Here is a 21,769-nt window from a genome sequence, read left to right as displayed (position 1 = left end):
TAAGCTTATGCTTGATTATATTTAATAAATACTTAGATCGCACGATGTGGAGTAGGGGTGGGGTTAATACTGAGCCATTACCATACACCTCCCTGATCTAATTTACTTTGCTGTGGTATAGTATTTATTATGTAGCAAAAATAATGTAAATTCAGTAGGTAGTTGTTTACTGGTTATCGATGCATGTTAACTGTATCGTACCAACGTCTTAATTCGTGTGGTTAATTTTTTTTTGTTTTTGTATGTGTGTGTGCTTTTCACATCTTGGTTTTTTTTATTATTATTAAGCTACGTTTCAATGCAAAGAGATAAAACTTCTAATTATTTTATGCTCCCAGGTCTCCCATTTGTTGAGGTCTTTATAATTTAAACATATCCATGTCTCATTCTGACCTTTTTCTGTAAGTGATTATGTTTGTAGGTGTATGGTCACAGACATTTCGAGAAATAGTAATTTTAAGCGAACATTATTATTATTATTTATGACTAGAAACTCGCTAGTACAGTAACAGCTCTGTTCCTTAGAAAAACCCCAACTAACTTGGATATTACTCACGAGCACTTTACTCTGATGAATGATTTTTGTATACACATATAGCAGTTTGTGTTAGCTTCTAAAAAAAGGTGGGGACGAATATTATTGTGAAAAACATGTTCCTTTTAAAGAATAATGTCAAGATGATGTGTTCTTTTAGGAAGAGCAAACATGAGAGCAAGTACTTTCAGGGAAAACTAATGAGAACTTGTTTTTTTCAGAAGAAAAACGTGAGAACATGTACACACGTCACACAGACACGCACGCATACAAGCATAAAAACTACTCCCATACTAGATTAGTTTCTAAGAGACCACTTACCTCCATTTCTTTTGTGTACAACATATTTCTTTAACAAATATGTAATGGCTATATTCAACAAGCTGCATACAGCAAATGACACCCAGATGTTTTTTTCCTCTTTCTTTTTAATATTTGGATGGAAAAGCTCGGGAAGACTTCAATTTGACACCAAGACTACATCCATAACAGATTTAAATAAAAGAACTCAAGTTACTTCAGTTGATCATCAAATAAATAAAACTCTTACTTCCTCACAGGCTGTACTACATCCTCGTCTCCCTTCGTTTCTAACTGATTGAAAATAAATTACTAGTGAACATTGAAAGGAACGGAAATTTCTGATTTTTTTGTCGAATTCTTATGACTGGGGCCAGGATAAAGCAGAGTTGCTGCCCACCCCCTTAATGTTGATGCTAGTGGAACACAGAAAGACACTGTGGTTTGAAGCATTACTTGACCGGAAAGCCACTGGCTTGCTGTACTGGAAGCAGACTGGCTTGGGCAGTGTTCCTTTGTACTCCTCATACATCTCCAAAGAATCGGTAGACGGGGTAATAGTCCTTGAAACTTTCAAATATGTGTCTATGTTCGTCAAACTTATTGGCGAAGTCTTTCAGAAAATGTAAAGCATTGGACAATAAGTCTTCAGGACAAGACCTGCGTTACAACTTAGTCTTCACTTGACCTTTGCCGTCAATAGGCTTCTGGAAAATAAGAGGACTGGAAAGGAAGAAAATCTTTAGTCTGAATTCCTCCACACCTATCCCAGCTTTCAAAGACAAAAGCCATAAAAGTCCTTCTTGTACAAAAGAATGCACAGCAGGTGTACCAGCTCAACTCTTCAAGCGTCCCGATTCCACAATTTTATTCCAGCTTTGTTTATTTTTTTAAAGGTTACCATCACAAGTGTTATGAGCCACCAGGCCCAATCACCAGGAAGTAACAAGGAGGTTCACTTTCAGTATATTGTATAAGAGCATCCGAGCTCCGTTGACCACAAAGAGGCCACACCAATGTTTGACAACTTCTGTTGTCTTGCACATCGGCAAAGTCCGAGCAGACCAAAGACTCTTCATTCTTTCAATTTCTTCATCTTTTCCTTCAATGGACACCATGTTGAAGATTTATCTTATGGCACGAATGAGTAGAGAGTAATGTTCGCTGTAAACACTTTGTTCCTGAAGAGCTGAGGTTCGAGTTTTGTTCAGATTCGCTTACTTTCAGCTGGTGAAAACCGTTGTGTCATGCAGAAAGACTACATTCTTCAGTGGCGAATGGAACAATCTCGTGTGTCTTTTTTTTTTCTCTTTTGTGTCATTTTTACTCTTTCAGGGATCGATCATCCCACGAAAGATTTTCTTCGTTAAAGAAAGTTTATCACCGGGTTGGAAGAACTTTTCAACAAATTGTTTCCGCGGGCTCCCCAGCTGGAGTTTTGTCCCTCTAGTCATTTGACTTCCGGCGGTTCCAGCAGCGGGAGGGTGCCCTTCAGCACGCAAGTCTTTGAGTTGCTGACGAAGAGGAAGCCGGGGGGACACTCGGAGAAGACTAGAGCCCGCTGGTCCAGGCAGTAGACGAAGCCGCGGGAGACCAGGCGGCCTGGCGGGAGGGTATGAATGCCATCCGTCAAATGGCGGCAGGTGGGGAGGCTGAGGTAGCAGTCGCTGCAGGTGCGGTACTGGGTGTTGGGGCAGTAGGCGGAATACTCACCTGCAGAAGACAAGCGGAGAGAACTTTAACACGTGCATGCTGTTTGACAAAGCTGAGAAGAGGCTAGCAGAAGGGGAGAGGCAGTGACGGTTAGAGGAGGGAGACAGAAACATATTAGCGTCAGTATTGAAAATATCTCGGGTAGATTGTCTTACACTGGTGGATGGGCTGTTTTGAAGATCCGCACCCGGCCGTCCTCTGCACTGTGATGAAGGAGTCGCACTTCATGGTCTGGCGGTTAAAGAGGGCGGGGTAGCGGCACTCAGAGAGGTAGGGGCGTCCAAAGTGGGCGGGGCCTGTGCGTGAGCAGTTGTAGTAGCGCGCGCAATGCAGAGGGTCGGCCACCACGGCACCCGGGTACTGGCCGCAGAATTTCGCAGGATCTCGTGCTATCGAGACCAGAACTGTTGAAAAAAAAAAAAAAAAAGAACAACAACAATAAAAGCATTAGCATTCTCGTACATAAGGAATAATATTACGTAAGGGTTAAATGACTAAGATTTAGTAAGTGGTTCATCGTATCTAGAGTTCGATAGGTGATAAGCGCAGCCGAATCCTCTCCTACTGATGCCTTTGACCCTTATGTTGCTGGATGCCAAAAGGCACTTTTCCATTTGCAGAGGTCGGTCAGCTGGCGCAGCAATGAGCGCCACTCACCAATACAGTACGGGTTGGCTGTCCTGGGTTCACATCTTGTTTGTGACACGCTATTTTTTTATTTTCTACATGTGACACTTATTTGCAGGTCTGGCTGGTTTGCCGTTATACAGCTTAACTGCTGGCTCGGCGTAAATTCCATATTCCTCATCTCCATTTTCAAGCTCGAAAAGTTCAGATTCGGTCATCTTCTGATCGGAAAATTTAGCACTGTGCATTAACATAGACCCTGCTGCTGACATGGCGTTAAAGAAGTGCCAGGCTTATTAGTACATGTATTCAAAAAAGGTTAAAAAAAAAAAAAAATGTGGAGATGCCGGGGATCGAACCCGGGGCCTTTCACATGCAAAGCGAACGCTCTACCACTGAGCTACATCCCCATCTCGATAGTCCGAGCTCTGAGATGAGTACATGATATATTACTGTTATTATTTGTTGTTGTTTAGTTATTATTGTTGATGCTACGGTTTGGTGCTACAGCAATGGCACAGTCATATTCTCTAACCCGTTAAAAATGGTTGTCTTCCTTTTTTTTTTTTTTGTTTGTTTATAATATTTTAGACCTCTTTCAACTGATCAATAATGATATCGGTGTACGGAAGTATTAGTACGATAAATGTTGTCAGCGTTCATTATTTAAGCAAGAAAGGACTGTTGCCATGATTTTTTTAACCTGTAAATTGAAGGATTCAATTAAACAAAACCAGTTAATGTTATTTCTCGACAGTGTTTTGGTTTTGCAAACGGAAATCTAGCAACGGTCGAGTCCGAGGACAAACAGTTCTGGACGTGTCTACCAGAGACAATGTGTCTGGCCATTCTTGCTTAGAGGTAACTTTAGCCACGTCCGATAACATACAAATGTCATCTAGACAAAATTTTGCAGAAATTTTTCTTCTAGATTGTCAAGTCATGTCATCCTATAATATATCTACACACACGCACGCACAGATCCGAACTCACCCTGCTCAAGAGTTGCCCCGCATTTCAAAGAAATGGGGTCAAACAACCCCTCCACGCATCGTATGACAGCCATCGTCCGTTCCGCTTGACACTTGACGAACAAGGGCGACAAGAGTTTGCCTGGGTAGGGCCGGAAACCGTCGGGTAACCCTTGGCAGCTCGGGAACCGCTCCTCGCAAGTCGGACATGAACGTGGTGTCTCTACACTCTCGCATAGACGCGTACTCACCTGCAAATAAATAAATACTAGAAACCATTTGATTCCTACAAACACATCCACGTAGACGAAGACACGTGACCACACACCGTGATATCAAATAAGACACACACACACACCTATATATACATACACACGCGCACACTCCTATCTGTGGATAACAACCTTGTGTTCTTCCATTTACTTACACGGAGCTTTAGGTTCATATCTAGAACCGCAGGACACATCTTTGAAGTTCAGACACAGGCCGTTGGAGAAAAGGTTGGGGTATGAACATTCTCCTCCATCGGAGGTGTCCCCCTTCCTCTGCATAATAGATAACGCGCGCAGTGCCGGGGGTGTGGAGTCAGAATGTTGGTGTATAACGAGCAAAAGTGAACGGTTGTATCTGAAAAGAGAAAAATATTTTCACACTACGTTGTCTTCAACTACCAATTTGCAAAGATATGTCTGACAGTAAACATGTCTTTTAAAAGAAAACATTAAATTGAAGTGACAGGAAATAAGATCAAAAGTAATTTTTATCCGTATTAATCCTGTTAAAATAATTTGATTAATTTTAATCTGTAGCAAGTTTATTTATTTAAAACCAGACGAGTACTTACTCATGGTCAACTGTGATGTGCAGACCTTATGCAGTGGATCCATAAACTGACCGTGTGGACATTCGAAGACACCCAGAACTTTCCCTCTGAAGCACCGGATGTAGAGTGGCGACAGTCTCCGGGGCAGAGGCCACGGGCCGTCCGTCCGACCCGCGCAGGTCGGAAAACGCTCGTGACAAGGGGTGCAGGTCTTACCGATGCTGTCTGGAGGGCAGTGCTGCATCTTGTAGTCACCTGCAATCAGAAACCATTTTGTTTTTACAGTTTACTTGTTTACTTGCCTCTGTTTTAATTTTTATATTATTTTTGAAAATTGCATTGTTTGGCTGCATTTCAGAAAGATAAGGTCTACAATAATTTTTTATCATCATCTTCCTCTTAGTATTATTCTTGTTCTCTGGCCAGTCCGGTGGGGCAAGGGTTAGAACGTGTCACCCTACAGTGAGGACTGGCTGTCCTGGTTGGAGATCTCGTCTCCAGCACATTTTGGTTTATTTTTTCTTTTCTCTGGCTCCTGTTTACAATCGTAAGGTCGCCTCACTTGCTGGCTAGGATCCCATTCATCCCCACTCAGTCTCTTAAATTTTCTTTGTCTTCTTCTCGTAGTAAGAGTAATAGAGAAAATGATTAAAGCAAGAGTATGAGAGATGCTGCTGCTGCTGCTGCTGCTGCTGCTGCTGCTGCTGCTGCTGATGATGATGATGATGATGTTGATGATGCTGCTGCTGATGATGAGTCTGTCCTGGCTGAACTTACAGGCTTGTAGCGGCTCGTAGCGGTGCTGGCAGCTGACAGAGTGACGGGGGAAGCACAGCCCCCTCCCAGCATCGAAGAGGAAGCCAATCCTGCACTCGGACACGTACGGGTCCAAGGGGGCTAACCTGCGCTGAACAGTTGTAATATTGCGCGCAGTTGTCTCCCTTAGGCGCCACGAACCCTGGGTCCTTCGCACACGTGCTGTTGATATCTGTTAGGGACAGACAAAAATAATAACCTCTAAAAATCATTCCTTACCTTTAAAAGAAATATTCCTTTATTTAAGATTCCGTATTTAATCTGGATGCTTAATAATAACATTTTTCTTTTCACTCGTGACATCTTGAAATGAAAGCGGAAAGTTATATCTTCCTTTCACTTTAAAAGGAATAATTTTTACACAACTCCTTAGAGAATCTGGTTGTACAAAGGCTTAATTTTGACTTTAAGGTATCTATAAATTAAACTGTAACGCACAATACTATACAGTGCCATTCGACTTTTGGATGCAGATATGAATTACTTACGCCGTTCTCTTACCTGAATAACTTTGACCTTACTTACCTGAGTGACTCGGGTACGGATGATGTGTTATCGACGTTGTCAGCTTGGGAGCAACTGTTGTGGTTGTTGTCTTGGCAGTGGTTTTCTGTGTTGTTGCTTTTGTTGTTGTTGTTGTTCTCGTTGTTGTTGTTGTTGGTGGTGCTGCTGTTATTGTTGTTCGTGGAGTAGTCGATGTCGTTGTAGTCGTTATTGCTTTTGTTGTAGTGAGAATTCGAACTGTTGCTGGAAAAAAAGTGTGACTTATTCAGGAATGCTTGATTTAGAATAGAAATAAATATATATCCTGCAGGCAATTGCTTACATTTGTATCCACATGTCCTCTCCCACACAGATTATGATGTGTGTGTGTGAGAGTTTGAGAGAGAAAGAGACAAAAGGTTTTGAAACACAGATAACATGAAATAATCAAAGGAAACTTGCTGGTCTTTGGAGTGGAGCTTTGTAGAGCTACAGCTGTTGTGCTAGCCACGCTGGACTCGTTGCATCGCTTGAGGTCGCGGTTGTAGACGGTCTGGCACTGACCCAGGATCATGCGGTTGTCAATACATCGGTAGTAGAGGCGTGGGTCAAAGTTAAAGCCCCCAATGGCGCCATTTCTGCCCATGCATGTCGGGAACGCCGAAGGGCAGTATGGGCATGGTCCATGAGGGCAGAAGGTGTAGCTATCGCCTGTTCGAAAACATGGATCAAGACATGGAACGAAGTTAGAGACGAAAACGTGGGTCAAAATTGGGAAAGGTTTGTTTATTCTTTGTTGCTCCTCGAGGAGCAAAGGGCGGTAATTGGGAAAGGTACAATGGAATAAAAAGCTGAAATAAGAAGTTTTGCTATGTTGTGATTTGTAGTTTATCAAACTATGTGATAATTATTTTTTGTTTGGTAAAGTCGATAAGATGGTGGATGATAGCTGATTATCTCCACTTGACAGGGATTTTCGCAAGCAGTCATTTCTGTTTGGAGCTTGGGTGATCAAAGCTGAGTGCCTAGAAAAAACTTCCTCTGCCCAATCTTGATAGAAACTACATGTTCTCTAAGGCAACATTTGAACCTAGGACCTTCCAAACTTGCTATTTTTCTTTCAAGCTCCTTACGACTGTGAAACTGTTCTAAAAGGAAGGAAGGGCGAACAACTTACAGGGATCCAGAAAAACTCGTCGCCCTCCACAGTCTACTTCAGTGTAGTGCTTGCACTGTCTGGTCTCCACGTGGTACAAATCTGGGTAATTGCACTCCTTCACCGTCGTCAGGTTCTGGGTGCAGTCGTAGTACTGAGCACAGTTGCCAGGACTCTGTACACGGCCTTGCAGAAAGTTGGTGCAGAACTGCAACATGGAAACTGCAAAAAAACGTACAAAATTGTAACAACAGTAATAACAGCAACAAAAATTAATTGTACAAGAGAAGTATAGTGAATCAACTTTTTTTTGATGATAATGATGATGACGACGAAGAAGATGATGATGAACACTAAACAAATATTTTTCCTTGATGGGGAACACTAAACATTTAGTACCGATAGGGGATAGTGTAAAAAGATTTGACATAACTGTAGCCTGGACAATGCAAAGACAGTTGAGGGATGCGATGTGGATACTACGAAGAAGGAAGCAAAAGGATGATTAAAGAAAAAAAATTAGGAGACTGAGAGATGTTCGTGCGTTTCTGTTTGAGATGTAGAGACATTAAGAGAAGAACCTTGTGAAACAGTGTCGACACATTTGCGATCCACCATGTCAAAGATGAGGCCGCCTGGACAGGAAGATAAAGACACCACACGCTGGTCTCTGCACTCCATGTACGATGACGTCATTTCCTGGTTGATAACGGAGTAGAAACCGTTCAGCTTTCCGTAGCAACTGGGCATGATCAGGTCACACCTTGTGCACTGGGGAGACGTACACTGATTACCCAGGTAATCACCTGCAATGACGTATTGATTAGCAGGTGTAGCTAAGTAACACGTTTGTACTTATTAATTTCAAATAAACAAAGAAACAAACACAGCATCACACTGATTAAAACTGACTTACAAGGCGAAATGGGCTCCCGTCTATCTCTGCACTCCACCTGGTCATGAGGTCTACACTGCGCTGTGTCGGCATCAACCAGATACGGGTACTTGCACTCGCTGACGTACTTTGGAAAATTAGGTTTGACCATCAGGTGCGTGCAGTCGTACAGGAGACTGCATTCACTGGGGTGGGGCAACTTTCCATCCGGGTTCTGAGCGCAGTACAGGTCCAGCGTCTCTTTAAACACACCAACATTGCACTTGCAAGAGCAGATAAAACATTCAATTAATTTTTAAAAAAATCCAGACTAAGTAAACAGGTACTCATCAGCCCACCAATCTAAAAATGTACAACACTGATAGCCAGTGATGGTCACTTACGAGGGCTGATCTGGGAGCCGCAGGTGCGAAGCTGAGGGTCGAACACCAAGCCCTTGGTGCAGTTCAGGATGTCCACCGTCCGTCCATTCTCGCACACGATATGATAAGCGGTTAAGACAAACCCCGGGTAGGAGTTGTACCCGTTGGGCAGCCCCAGACAGCTGGCTTGACAAGGAATGCATTCGGGTCGGTCCAGACAGTGACCAAGGATGTAATCACCTGCAGGGGAAGGAAACAAAGAAAGAATACTTTGAAACAGAATTGTGGAAGGGACAACTCGTGGCAGGGGGAGGCAAAGGTGAAGAGAAAGGCAAATGGTTAGACAGAGAGAGAATAAAGGAGACAAGAAGTGGAAAGACAGGCAGACGTATTTTTGACCAGAAATCCAATAGACAGATATTATAATTGCCATGATAATTTCATTTTTTGATAATAATGATGATGACGATGACGACAATTATGATCATAAGTATGGGGCGTCAAGAGGGGAATTTTCTCTAATTTTCTCTCTCTATATATATACAATGCATTTTATAATTAAAGAATTGAATTATATAAATATAGAATGCATTATACACCTATAGAATGCATTGAATAGTATATATAGAGAAAAAGTTCGAGAAATTTCTCCTCTGAATGTCCCATACATAAGATTGACCCGAGTATAGGCAGGATTTTATTGTATCAATAACTCTGGTTCTGTGATCATTCTTAATAAAAAAAAAAAAAATAAAGAAAAAAATGAAATAAAGAAACTAACAAAAAACAACAACAAAAACAACAACAAAAGATCCCCCCCAAAAAAACAAAAAACAAAACCACACACACAAAATAAATTAAATACATGAAAAATTTGAAAAACAAGGAATTCGAAGGAAATGTGGACAAAGTGAAGAAGAAGTATATGAACAAACAACTAAAAGCAAAACAACTGCTAGCTGTTGTCGACATATAATAACATTTTTGGCGATTATGGAAAGCAGGGAAAAGGTAGTGAGAGAGTGAGAAAGAGACAGAGAGATAGACAGATGGCCATGCCAGCACACGGAACACGCACTCTGACAGACTGCTAGCCGACTAACAACAGTGCCACAAAGTGTTTCCTAAAGTGATTACTTCAAATGTTGATTACATGGCTGAATGGGCTCTTCTCTCGTGCCGCATTTGACGTCATGGAAGCTGACGCACTTTGCCGTGATGACGTCAAAAAGCAGCGGATATTTGCACTCGTTCTGCTTGGCCCTTAACCCGGTATGCCACGTGACCTGGGAGCAGTTGTAGTACCTGGCGCAGTGGTAAGGGTCCGCGAACACAGCGTAGGGCTTCTTGGCGCAGTACTCTGTCACGGACTCTGCCACATCATCATCATCATCATCATCATCATCATCATCATCATCATCATCATCATTTTTATCCTATTTTAGGCTATTTTCAGAGATATTTATAAATTTATGATGTTACCATGCGAAGTTGACATGTACAAACCATTTTGCTTTGGGATCTAATAATAATAATAATAATAATAATAATAATAATAATAATAATAATAATAATAACAATAATATAATAATAATATAAAAAGTCGTCCTCGACAATTTTAATCCTATTTTTAGACTATTGTCAGAAATAATTATAAATTCATGATGTTAGCATGCGAAGTCCAAACAATTTCACTCTTGAGTATGTTTAGTCGCATACGACATCCACAACCTCATACATTGTATGTGCTGCTACCGATGGTAGTCGCTTCGTTTCTCGTCACAGCCACACTTTCTTGCCTCAGGTAATTCCTATCATTACTTACCTTCTTTGTGCGAATAACTCTTATAGTGACAGTGTTTTTCGGTATTGCGAATAATTCTTTTGGTGACAGTGTTTCTTTGTTTGAATAATTCAAAAGGCAACCCTGTTCCTTAATTTGAATAATTCTCAAGGTGACACTGCTCTTTGAGCTGTTTCTTAGTTTCTGACAATGGCAAGGCTTCTTTTTGTGACAGCCGACCATCTAAAGTGTTTGTTGTGAAGACTGATGTACAGACTTCATTCTTTGTGGTCTGCGCAAAGGAGTGGTGCCTACCCTAGTGCTACAGCTGGTAACAGGGAACATGTATGAATGTATGTTAAACAAATTAAATTTTCAAACAGCAAAAACAAAATGTAAAAAAAAAAAAAAAGCCAAAATACAAAAACTACGTGATGGCGCCGAATCACGTATCTACAACTGACGTTGACAGTCCACTTACCGTCCCTCACTCCGAACACACACTGCAGTGAGTTGGGGTCAAATATCTGGCCGCTGAGCTGGCAGCTGGTTGCCTTAGCAACGGTGCTATTTTGACAGATGATGTAATCTGGCGCAAAGACGTTTTTGGCGTCAGGCTGGGGCCCGTTGGCCAGACCCACACACCTGTCGGAGGCTCCGCAGCCTACTGTATAGTCACCTAAAGAGAGAGAGAGAAAAAAAACGACTTTGGTTTAAAAAATAACCGCTCTAAGGTGGATTTCGACGTAATCTCACGTCATCCTTCATTTTCTGGCAGTGCAAGAACGTAATTAGGACGTAACAAAAGATGGCTTGTGATGTTTTCAGGATGTGTCCTGTCACGAAAGCTTTACGGGACATGTCTTTATGCTGCAAGCTTTCCTTTCCTGGGTGACGACCGGACTGAAAGTTTGATATCTCTGATATATTCCCTAGAAAGAAGGGCTATTTATAGTAACAAAAAAGGAAAGAAAACGCGTGTTTAATTTTACATTTACTAAACAACATCCGGCTAAAAGAAAGGCAAACAAATATGGAGCAGGAAAACTAAAAAAAAATGTGTGTAATCCTTCTTGTCTTCCATCTCCCTCCCCACAACCCTGTACCTCCCTCCTCACTCATTTGCTTTGCAAAAGTCAGAAGGATGACTCAAAAGAAAACTGTGCCAAGCTGTGTTCGTGATGGTTCAGTCAGTGCGTGATATGTAGAAGGGTTGAGAAGGCAACAGACCTTGACAAGCAAAGGCGATGAGGATTGTTTGTAGGGGAAGGGGTGAGGGAGGGGAAAAAACTCGTTTGAACTTCTCCATACAGGCTAAAGGTGTGGAACGTAATCCGGACGTGAAAGACCGTGAAACATGTTTTCGTGGGTTAAATGGCGCCGGATGTTTTGAAAGTCAAGGCTATTCAACAACAGGGAGTGAGTCCATGACTGACAGCATCATGCAGGGTTGTAGGCAAGTAAAGGGCGTGACCTGCATCTGTCTCCTGGTAAATCAGAGAAAAAAAAATTACCACCACTGCCTCCACCCATCACCACACGACCCCACTGACCCCACCCAACCTGACGTACATGGGTTGCAGGGAACCGAGCGTTGGCCGCAGAAGTCTGCCAGACCGTTGTCGGTGGACCTTGGCACGCATTTCCAGATGTCTGCGTCGAAGAGCTGAGGGTAAGGACATTCACTCTCGTACTGCCGGAGGGGACCCCGAGAGCTGATTTGGCTGCAGTTGTAGAACATGGAGCAAGAGCCCGGATGAAGGAAAGTAAGGGCTGCAAATTCCGGACAGAATGTTACAGCTGCTTCTGCAATTCGAAAATCAAAAGCAAAGGTGTGTTGACATGTTGGTTACTAATTATGTCATGGATAACTAAAAGTTTTTTTATGGTTAGGTAACAACTAGTCTGAGGTGTGGTACTAGGAGGACATTACTTGGATGGATATATCTGATTCTTTCTATGTAAGGTCACTGATTAAATGACTCATTTACGTGTTAACGCAAGAATATACCCAACACTTACACAGAACAAGAAAGAATTGATGACACGGACAAAATAAGAGACTGGATAACTGACAGAAGGTCAGATGACAGGCAAAATGACATAAATTCAGAGGTGAAACTCTTTCAAAACACTTCAATAACCAAAATCTTTTTTAAAATAACTTAAAAATACAATTTCTATGCACGGTATTTATTAATTCATTAATGAACCTAAGGGCATTATTGATACAAACTACCGTATGTTTTATCTGAGAAAGCACATACATTTAAGAGCTTTTGTATGAATTGAAATAATAAGAAGCACTCACTCACTCACACATTTTAGTAATAAAGTTAACATATCACAGCCCTATGTGCAAGCCCATAGCTGTTTTCAAATAATGACACATACACTAAGTATGTTAACGGAATGCAAATGTTTTTCTTCTGAAGACGGGGTCCAAGATCTTTGACCAAGATGTTGGTGGGAGCGATCAGTCAGTTGTCAGACAAAATAGATAGTCCAATCATCAAGAAAGGGGATAAAATCATGCTTGATTATCACGTGATCCCATTTCATCACGAGAGACATCGCATTAAGGGTTAAAACATGACAGGTGAGAATGTAAGGTGCAACGCAATGAGGACTTGTGCAAACGAAGTCATGACGCATGGTCAATGAAGACTAGCCGAATAAAGTTGAAATCAGTAGATTAAAAACAAAAGGCTGTAACCAGGTAAACAGTTCAGCATATGGCTCAGCAGGCCATCACACACACCCACACACAATAACGCGCCTATAAACCACCTACACACCTACAACCCATCATAGCGACAAATAGTTTCTAAATTTTGTGCTCGACAACAAAACAAGCGCCATTGTCTTCTGCCCCAACGAGATGAAGAAGTGCAGGTCTCAAGCTGGCTGCCAAAAACATATTTGGACAAACGTGCTGCCAAAAATAACTCCATTCTTTCTTTTTTTAATCTTCTTGTTTGCATGTCCAGGCGTTTGCTTGTGGGTGCACGTGTGTATGTATGAGGGGTGAGTCACGAAGCGTGACTGATGGAGGCGGCAAAAGCTGTCAGAATGAACAAATGCTTCAGGTGAGCAGGGATTGTCAGTGTAGGCGTCTACCTGGGGTGTGTATTTTAGCAATATCTGTCAAGAAAAAGGTTTTGTCAAAAAATATAGCGTTTGCTTTTGCGCATATTTGAAGTATCTTTGTGTGTGTGCATGCGCGTGTTGGAATTTTGCTTTTGTGTGTGTGTGTGTGTGGCTATATAAGCGTGTGTGTGTGTGTCTTTGCCTATAAGTGAGGAAGGGGGGATTACTTGATTAAGAGAAAGAGCTTGACTGAAGTGGTCTGACTAAGTGGGTCAGATGTGGATGGATGATGATGTGAAGAGTCGGTAATCCATCAACAAACTAGTGTAAGCCGATGAGTACTGAGGTGACGACGATGTCTTTGAAATACGGGTTCATAGCATTAAGCGCCAATAAAGTTTTAAAATTCTTTTGAAATTTAAGTACAACCTTTTCTGAAAACCTCTTATACAGGTGTTATAAAATTGAATGTAAGGTAATTAAACATAGTAAGTAGATAATGTAAATTTGTAAAAGTTTCACTAATTTTCAGTTCATTAGCTTTGTATTGGTACTTATGAACAACATATGAGCATTCGAAAACATTATGGCTATGTAACAAGAAGAAATACAAAAGATCAAAGGCCTTATTAAGATCTATTTGTCTTGACGTACAAATAGATGGCCCATTGACCCAAACCACTGTATAACGGATTATAAAAGTAGATGAAAACTATCTATATTTTAGATTTATACATATTTATGTAGCTCCAATATCTTAAGGTCAAAAAGTCCACTAAAGATTATTTATAACTTTCGTGGGATGGAATGTCATCATAGATGTCTTCTGAGGCACGGGACCTGCAGAGAGCTTACCGACAAATTATCAAATCCTCAAACAGAACAAACTTTAAGCTTTCTGACTCAGACACGACATCCGACATTGAATGCTACTCACCATAAGGATTTAGGCATCCCGTGAAACCCGCAACACATTTGGAGACCTGTGGGTTGAACTCATGTCCTGGGTCACAGAGCGTCCACAAAGCTCTTACTCTGCCTCCGATTGAGGTATCGCATCGTATGTATCCTGTACAGTCCCAGGGTACAGGAATGATGCTGGGACGGGAATCACAAAGATCGTCATAGAGTGAGTAGTGTCCACTCATCAGACACAGCACACAGTCCGGCAGGAGGACACTCACCACCAGAGTCACCAGAGCCGTTAGAGTGGATTTTTTGGCGAAGGCCTCGGATTTCATTCTGAAAACAGGACAAAATGTTAACTGTTAAACCAACTTTTAACTCATCACATAATCCTTTCATGCAAGTATTTAGTTTTACTAGTGCATGGCAAGTTCAGCTAGTAAATGTATATTAACGAAGATGTAAAGAGTAAATGTATATAAACGAAGATGTACAAAACCTGACAACCCTTGCAGATAAACAAAATACTAATTAATTAACTTCTTTTATATCATTGCACTTTCACGTGTCGTAGAACGACACCAAAGTGGAAAAAATATTTTGCACCACGAACCTCCGGTACTCGGGGCTTGACATGAAATCTTGAACAAAGTCACCAATGGAGGACCGGCGGTGAGGTCCTACACTTCTGATTCGAAATCCTCACAAGATGTAACGAGGCATAATCCTCTTTTAGTCCGCTTCAATGGAGCTTGAGCACAAGTGTTGAAGTTATCCTTGGATTTACAGTCCCCATCCCCATCAGAGTTGAAACAATCCGTTCATTCACAGCTTGACAATGAAGTGGCGAGCGTTTGCTGTGCTAGCAAGTCTTGCCTGACCTCCGACGGTTGCTGTTGTGCGCTGTGGAGCGAAATGAATGCTAACGACCCGTGCGTAGGTTGTCTAATGATTTAAAGAGAGCCGAGGACACACTTATTTCCCCCCGAGGTTTTGTCAGACCCTAGAATGAAAAAAATACCGCGAAGAAAAAAAAAAAGGATAACATCCATCTGTCGTTTAAAGGAGGTATTGATGCTCTACACTTGCGAGTAGGACACACACAGAAGGTGAGAGAGAGAGAGGAGAAGAATCAGACAGACAGGCCGAAAAAGAATTTTTTTTTTTAATGTACAGAAATAATGAAAGTACTCCTTTACATATCTCAAAAAAATGAAGCACTTCCGGAATATGTTAACCAGTCGGAAAAAGCTGCTTTAAAGTGAGCAACCTCATCAATCTGAACTTTGAAGCTGCTTGAACCTTTGGACATTCTATTCGTCCTTCCTTTCTTCTCCAGCACACGACACCACACGTGATGGCCAGACGACAAATGCGAACATGACGTAAAGGCGACAAGGTGGCGCGTATTTTGCGACAAGGGTCTTGCGAGTGAAATGCCGCAAAGTGTCAGGCTTCCTGTGTCGTCGTGTCAACATGTCCTTACGAATGCAGAGGACTTCTCCTGTGTAGTTGGATGGTATTTCCGTTTCGGACAAAGAAATAGTAGAGACAAGGATGAGACGAGAGGAAAAAATAAAAAAATAAAATGTTTTAATTGGATAAAAATATTTTCTCTTTATTTTCGATTCCTCGATCAGTTGACGTAAGGAAACACATATTCAATAAAATCGCGTTTTTAAATTTTGTATTTATTTGTATACATTTTTTTTTATCAATCCTCCCCCTCAGAGATATAAGCACCAAACACAGACACGGGTGTGACATGGACCAATAGTGACACCTACCTGAAGGCTTTTCACGCATCACGACGCAGGAGCGCTGCTACAAATCATCTCTCTTCCACTCTGCTGCTAAGAACCCGTTAAGAATCTCACTGTCCTGTCGCCTTCATATGAATGGTCCACACCACCCATCATCCACTTGCGTAATCAAGCCAAGTCAACGGACGTGACACGCCATCCTATGACGTCACTGCAGTGTCACTTCATTTCCAGGCCACACAATATTTTCAATTTTTTTCAATTATTTTTTTCGTGGAAAGCGCGGGTTTTTTTTTTGCGGGGTTGCGAAGAAATGGAAGTCCATCACTCAAACATCCTTCAGATCGAAATCTTCAAGTACCGAAGGTTAAAAACTCCTTAGAGCTCGAAAAGATGTTCAGGAGTGGACGGTCTCGGGGTAACTCCAAGAGACACCGCACCTCGACACAGTCTGCTCGGCGGATACTTATGATGCCTGTTTAAAAGGAAGCTAAATCTAAAGTTTTGGCATGACTTGCCTATCATAAATCAAAGCGGCTGGTCTGGTGTGTGCGTCAGTGGCTGCTTCACGAAGGCATTTATTTCTTTTTTCTTTTTCAACCGTACGCATGCGCAGTGCATGTTGAGAACGGTGAGAAGACATAAAACCCACGACTTTAGCCTGAAACGACATTTTCACTTGGCCCCGCCCATTTGGGGTGACAGGAGGGCAGACGGGAAAAAACGAAAGACAGACTGAAGAAATATTTGCTGCTGATGCTACACGCTAGTGCTTTTGCTGCAGTAGTTTATTTATTTGGTGTTGAGTGGTTGTCTTTCATGGTGTGAAATGGTCGATAGTGGATTTCTGTTAATGATCGTGAAAGACAACAAAATATCACTGATAATTATAAATTTAGGTTGGTGCTTTCCATTTGTGACATTACAGGTGAGGGGTGTGAGAGAGAGAGAAGGAGAGAAAGAAGGACTATCATATTCGTTGAAAGTTCAAAAACTGAAAAAATCTCCAAATAAATAATAAATAACTAGAAAAAAATGACAGAACAATAATTGATTACAATTTTTTTCTTTTTTGTTTCCTTCTTGAAGACCTCCAGTAATAAAGTCACAATCCTACTTTCCAACGTTCCTTTGTGGCCAGATAGGGAGAGCAACAATTTTATTTGCTAAAAAAAAGTTTGTATTAATGTCCTATTAATTAAATTAAGCAGAAGTAAACCATACTATCTCAGTCCTACCTGACAATATAGATTGCACACATTTTCAAAAAAAAAAGGTTATTTCGAAAAAAAAATACAAGCTCCAATCCTTATTGTCTCGGTGACAAAAGTTTTGCTTCCTTTGCTGTATGAATAACAATACAAGGCAGTCGGACAATTAAAACACGCACGCGAACACACAGGCACACTCATTCATGATTTATTTTCTTCTTAGGTCGTTTATCACAAAGAGAAGATGATGGAATAATTGGAATAATGAGGCTCACTTCTGCCACTGACATGTCTGACCAAGTCAGTGTCAGACGCTGACTTGTCGAACCTGGTAACCTGTTATTTTTTCAGGAAGTCTCTTCTCACCTGAAGGTAGGTACTCGCAGGTGAGACAAACTATAAAGGACAAAAACACTCTATACATCACCTTCAGAACATGACTGTTGGCGATGTCGGTGGGGTTCGCTTCCTCTCACTCCATTTATTGGCGAAGGAGCGTGTATACCTTCATGAGTGATGGGTCCCCCTCGTGAGGAAGACTTCAAGAAGGGGATTTACAACAAAGTTTTGTAATATATGAGACGTGTTACAGATCTCAGACGAGAGTGATGGATCCCGTTGTAGTCATGGCAGTGAGGAAGGTTGGAGAAAAACAGAAGAACGCGCCTCTATTTGCAGTCATCACAGTTCGTCCGAGAAGTTTTATATTCTTTTATATTCTTTTTTTATATTTTTTCTCACAAATATACAAAAGTAAAACTCAGAGCTTGTTTCAGTTTTAGCATAACATAAAATAAATATATAAAACTAAAACTAAAGTTTTTGAAAGGTTCTTGATCATACTCCAGATTTACATCTAATTTGAATGAATTTCTGATTTATTTCGTAACAAAAATTTTTTGATAAATGTGGGAAGAGTAGAGATGTGTTTGGGGAATTTTGCTAAATTTTCAGACATAGCAGTCGGTTTAGCAACCCCAGAAACCTCTATTTCAACTTACCCTGTACTCAGTGCACTGCACTGATGCCAACTTAATTAATGAGGCCTTGTGTCCTAACAGTTTATTTATGTTGTTTTATTTCTTTTTCTGGTTCAGCAGAAAGGAAGACATCAAAGAAACTTGAAAGGAGCTTCTCACATGCGAGGACATGACTGTTACGCAAAATAAACCCGAGGGTCGGTGGATGTCAGAGCTTCGAGAACCTGTCTTGAGAGTGGAGGACATAAATTATACTTGCAACTCTTCCGTCTCATTTTATGTTGTGTGTTTGGAAGGACTGGCTAGTTCTTGTTATATACCTTTGTTACTACTACAACACACACACTAGCAAACATATCTACACGCATACATATACACATTGCACGTTCCCACATACACACACAGTTGCACTCTCGCTAAGACATGCATGTATATAATATTTATAAATAGCTTTATGTGTTTACACAACTTATATACTCATGCATCTATAATTTTTCCGGTCAACACATTAATGAATAACAGTAATTTACTGGTTGCATAAGTAGACTAAAAACCATATAAACAAACCCATACGTGCACAGACACCCATATATATATACACATATATATGTATACTGTTTATATATATATATGTGTGTGTTGTGTGTGTTTGCGCGGGAGCTTATGCTTGTATGTTCACTCGTTTGTGTGTGTGTATATGTGCAGGGTTATGTGCACTAAAAAAAACCTAATCACAATTTTCCTCTTTTTCTTTGAAATGACTATTATTTGTCTTTTTTTTACTCCATTTCCTCAAAAATTCTGTTTCCTCAACGAATATCTTAGAGTGTTCATCATGAGATGCTCACTTTTGTGGCAACAAAAAAAATTTATTTTCAGGGAAATGGGTTTTGAAATATGCCGTTTGTGCTCAGAAGGTTTTAGAAGATAGGATACCAGACACGGAAAAAAGGAAAGAAGAAAGAAGGCACAATACAGTATCTCGGGCACGGAAGAGGGAAGTGAAGGCAGACAAAGAGAAGTGGAGGAAGGACAGACAGGTGTAGAGAGAAGTTAGACATCAGGGAGGGGATGGGTAGGTAGAGTGTTGACCTGGTGACTGGGAGGGACCAGGACAGACAGCGTCGAAAGATGACAGAAAATATGTGTCATAGAAAGAGGGAGTAGCCTGAATAGATGCAGAATGATGGGACAAAGGTCAGATGAAATTGACAGGCAGGAGGATAGAGAAAAGAAAAATAAAGAAACTCGAAGAGGTGGGGAGGGTGAGCACAAGACAAATGAGTGTCAGGGAGAGAGTGAATGAGAAAGAACGGGAGAGAGGGAAGAAACATGGACGGAGGTAGAGGCTGGATGAAAGAAAGACAGTGGTACAAAAACAGAAGGCGAGCGAGAGAGAACGAGAAACTAAATGAAAAAAGAGTGCGACAAAGATGAGAGAGCCTGAGAGAAAGAAAAAAAAGAAAAGATTGGATGACTGGGGAAGAAAGACAGAAAAAAAAATATTAAATAGGCAAGGGTGATAGAAAGAAAGAATGAAAGATTGGATAAGTGAGAAAGACAGAGTGAAGAAGAAACTAGATGAGAAAGCACGAGAAAGAGAGAAGAAGAAAACTCTGGATGAGCAAGAGAGAGAAAGAGAGATCGGATGTGAGAGAACCAGAAAGAGAGAAAAAAAGCGACTTGATGAAAGAAACAAAAACAGGACGAGAAAGACGGAATGGGACAAACTGGATGAAGGAGCGATAGACAGGATATAAGGATGAACAAAGAAATTAAAGAGATTGAGTGAATGAGAAAGGACGGGAGAGACAGAGAGCGGATGAGACACAACGAGAGAGACTACGAAGAATTAAAGGAGAAACTAGATGGGGGAGAAGATAAGCGGATGAAATAAAGAAACTCCAAGAGAGATTGAGAGAAACAAAAAAAACAAACTTACACGTGTCGTAGGACACAACGTTAACCACTAAATGAAACATTTATATTTGTTTGTTTGGGTTTTTTTTTGTAGTTATAGTTGCTGTATTAATTAAAATAGTTTCAAATGATTTACTTAGTCTCCTCACGTGCCCTCAGACCAGCTCTTTGTGTGGTCGTCGGTAGATAACTGAATGCCAACCGCCTGTCCTCGCGATACGAGAGTTCCTCCGGGGCAGGGCATGACGTGGCCTGTGTGTCACGGTGTCATAGTGTCACGACGCACGCACCTCCACCGTAAACAACAAAGGCAAATTGTCGGCTTCAATCTGTCGTGTGTTCTGGGAAGAGCGTCTCTCTTGAAAAAAAAATATAAACAAAAGTCAGATGATCCTAAGATGGAGTCTGCTTTCCAGTGTTTACTGCATTCTTTTTTCTGCTTTCGCGAATCGACTGTCACCCGGTATAAACCTTTTCTTCCCAGCGTTCACCAAGGAAAGGAAAGATAGAAAAAACAATCTAAAAAACAAAGGAAGAAAAAAAGAATAAAAGTGGCATAGAATGCCAAAGGGACCGATAAAGACGATATAATTATAGTTTCCCCATGGGACCTGTTTGATGCTATAGGAAGGAAAAAATGGAAGATAATTATTATGGGAAAGCACATCTACTGCATATTTTTCACATGGCTACCAGCAAGCTGCGCTTTACAATAGATTAAACATACATATTGAAATGAGAGGATGAAGATGTGATTGTCTTGTAGGTTGACCTCAGACTTGTCCATTAGGCCCTGTGTTACTTTGACACAGTCCAAGGTTTCAGACTTTAGATAAGACCCCATTACAATATGACCTACAGATTGAGTGGATTATGTAAAAAAAATAACCTCCCATATAAACCAAAATAAACACATCACGTGTCAAAACCCAAAGCCATGTAAGCAGTACGCAGGGCTTCTGCTAAGGCTAAATTCTTTGGGGTCCCAGGGACCCCTTCTTCAGATTTTTAAGGGGTCCCCGTTCTTTGCCCAAATTTGAAGGGGACCCCATTGACGAAAATTGAAGGGGTCCTCCAAACTTTTAATGCGTACTGTACGCAATTTTTTGCGTATGCAGAAGCCCTGAGTACGACATAACCGTAACAAAGGCAGTCTATTCCCACAGAATGATTGGTATTGCAGGGCCAGTCATCCCTCACAAACATAAAACGCTGTAGACGAAGGAAGGTGAGAAGGAACTGAAGCCTGAGAGTTCACGTGGATTGTGAAGTTTCCGGGTCAAAATTAAGGACCCGAAGCTACTGAGGTGTGAAAAGGCATCATGTCCACACGTCCAGTGGCAGGTGCGACACAGACTACACTTCAAAAGGAAGTCCAGTGAAGGAATGACACGTCAGATAAGACAGAGTAGTCCTCCACCTTTTATAAATAAAT

At 41.2% G+C, this 21,769-nt stretch overlaps 1 protein-coding gene and 1 non-coding gene across 2 annotated transcripts; both read right to left on the bottom strand.

The window, feature by feature from the left end:
* Positions 1-67: 67 nt before the first annotated feature.
* LOC112555630 lies at positions 68-16,902 on the bottom strand. Its single transcript, XM_025224060.1, has 17 exons — positions 16,248-16,902; positions 15,074-15,463; positions 14,492-14,796; positions 12,037-12,270; positions 10,946-11,143; positions 9,835-10,053; positions 8,703-8,921; positions 8,341-8,559; positions 8,006-8,230; positions 7,446-7,646; positions 6,731-6,979; positions 6,311-6,532; positions 5,747-5,957; positions 4,611-4,773; positions 4,169-4,397; positions 2,704-2,952; positions 68-2,548 (listed from the first exon to the last, which is right to left on the bottom strand). The coding sequence occupies exons 2-17, from the start codon at positions 15,094-15,096 to the stop codon at positions 2,286-2,288; spliced, it is 3,429 nt and encodes a 1,142-aa protein (XP_025079845.1). The 5' UTR covers positions 15,097-15,463; positions 16,248-16,902; the 3' UTR covers positions 68-2,285.
* Trnaa-ugc lies at positions 3,514-3,585 on the bottom strand. Its single transcript has one exon. It is a non-coding gene; the product is annotated as a tRNA-Ala (tRNA).
* Positions 16,903-21,769: the final 4,867 nt, after the last annotated feature.

The sequence above is a fragment of the Pomacea canaliculata genome, linkage group LG14, assembly GCF_003073045.1.
Source record: "Pomacea canaliculata isolate SZHN2017 linkage group LG14, ASM307304v1, whole genome shotgun sequence".
Taxonomy (NCBI): Eukaryota; Metazoa; Mollusca; class Gastropoda; order Architaenioglossa; family Ampullariidae; genus Pomacea; species Pomacea canaliculata.
Note: the sequence above shows the minus strand (reverse complement) of the source record. Positions and strands in the feature narration are given on the sequence as shown.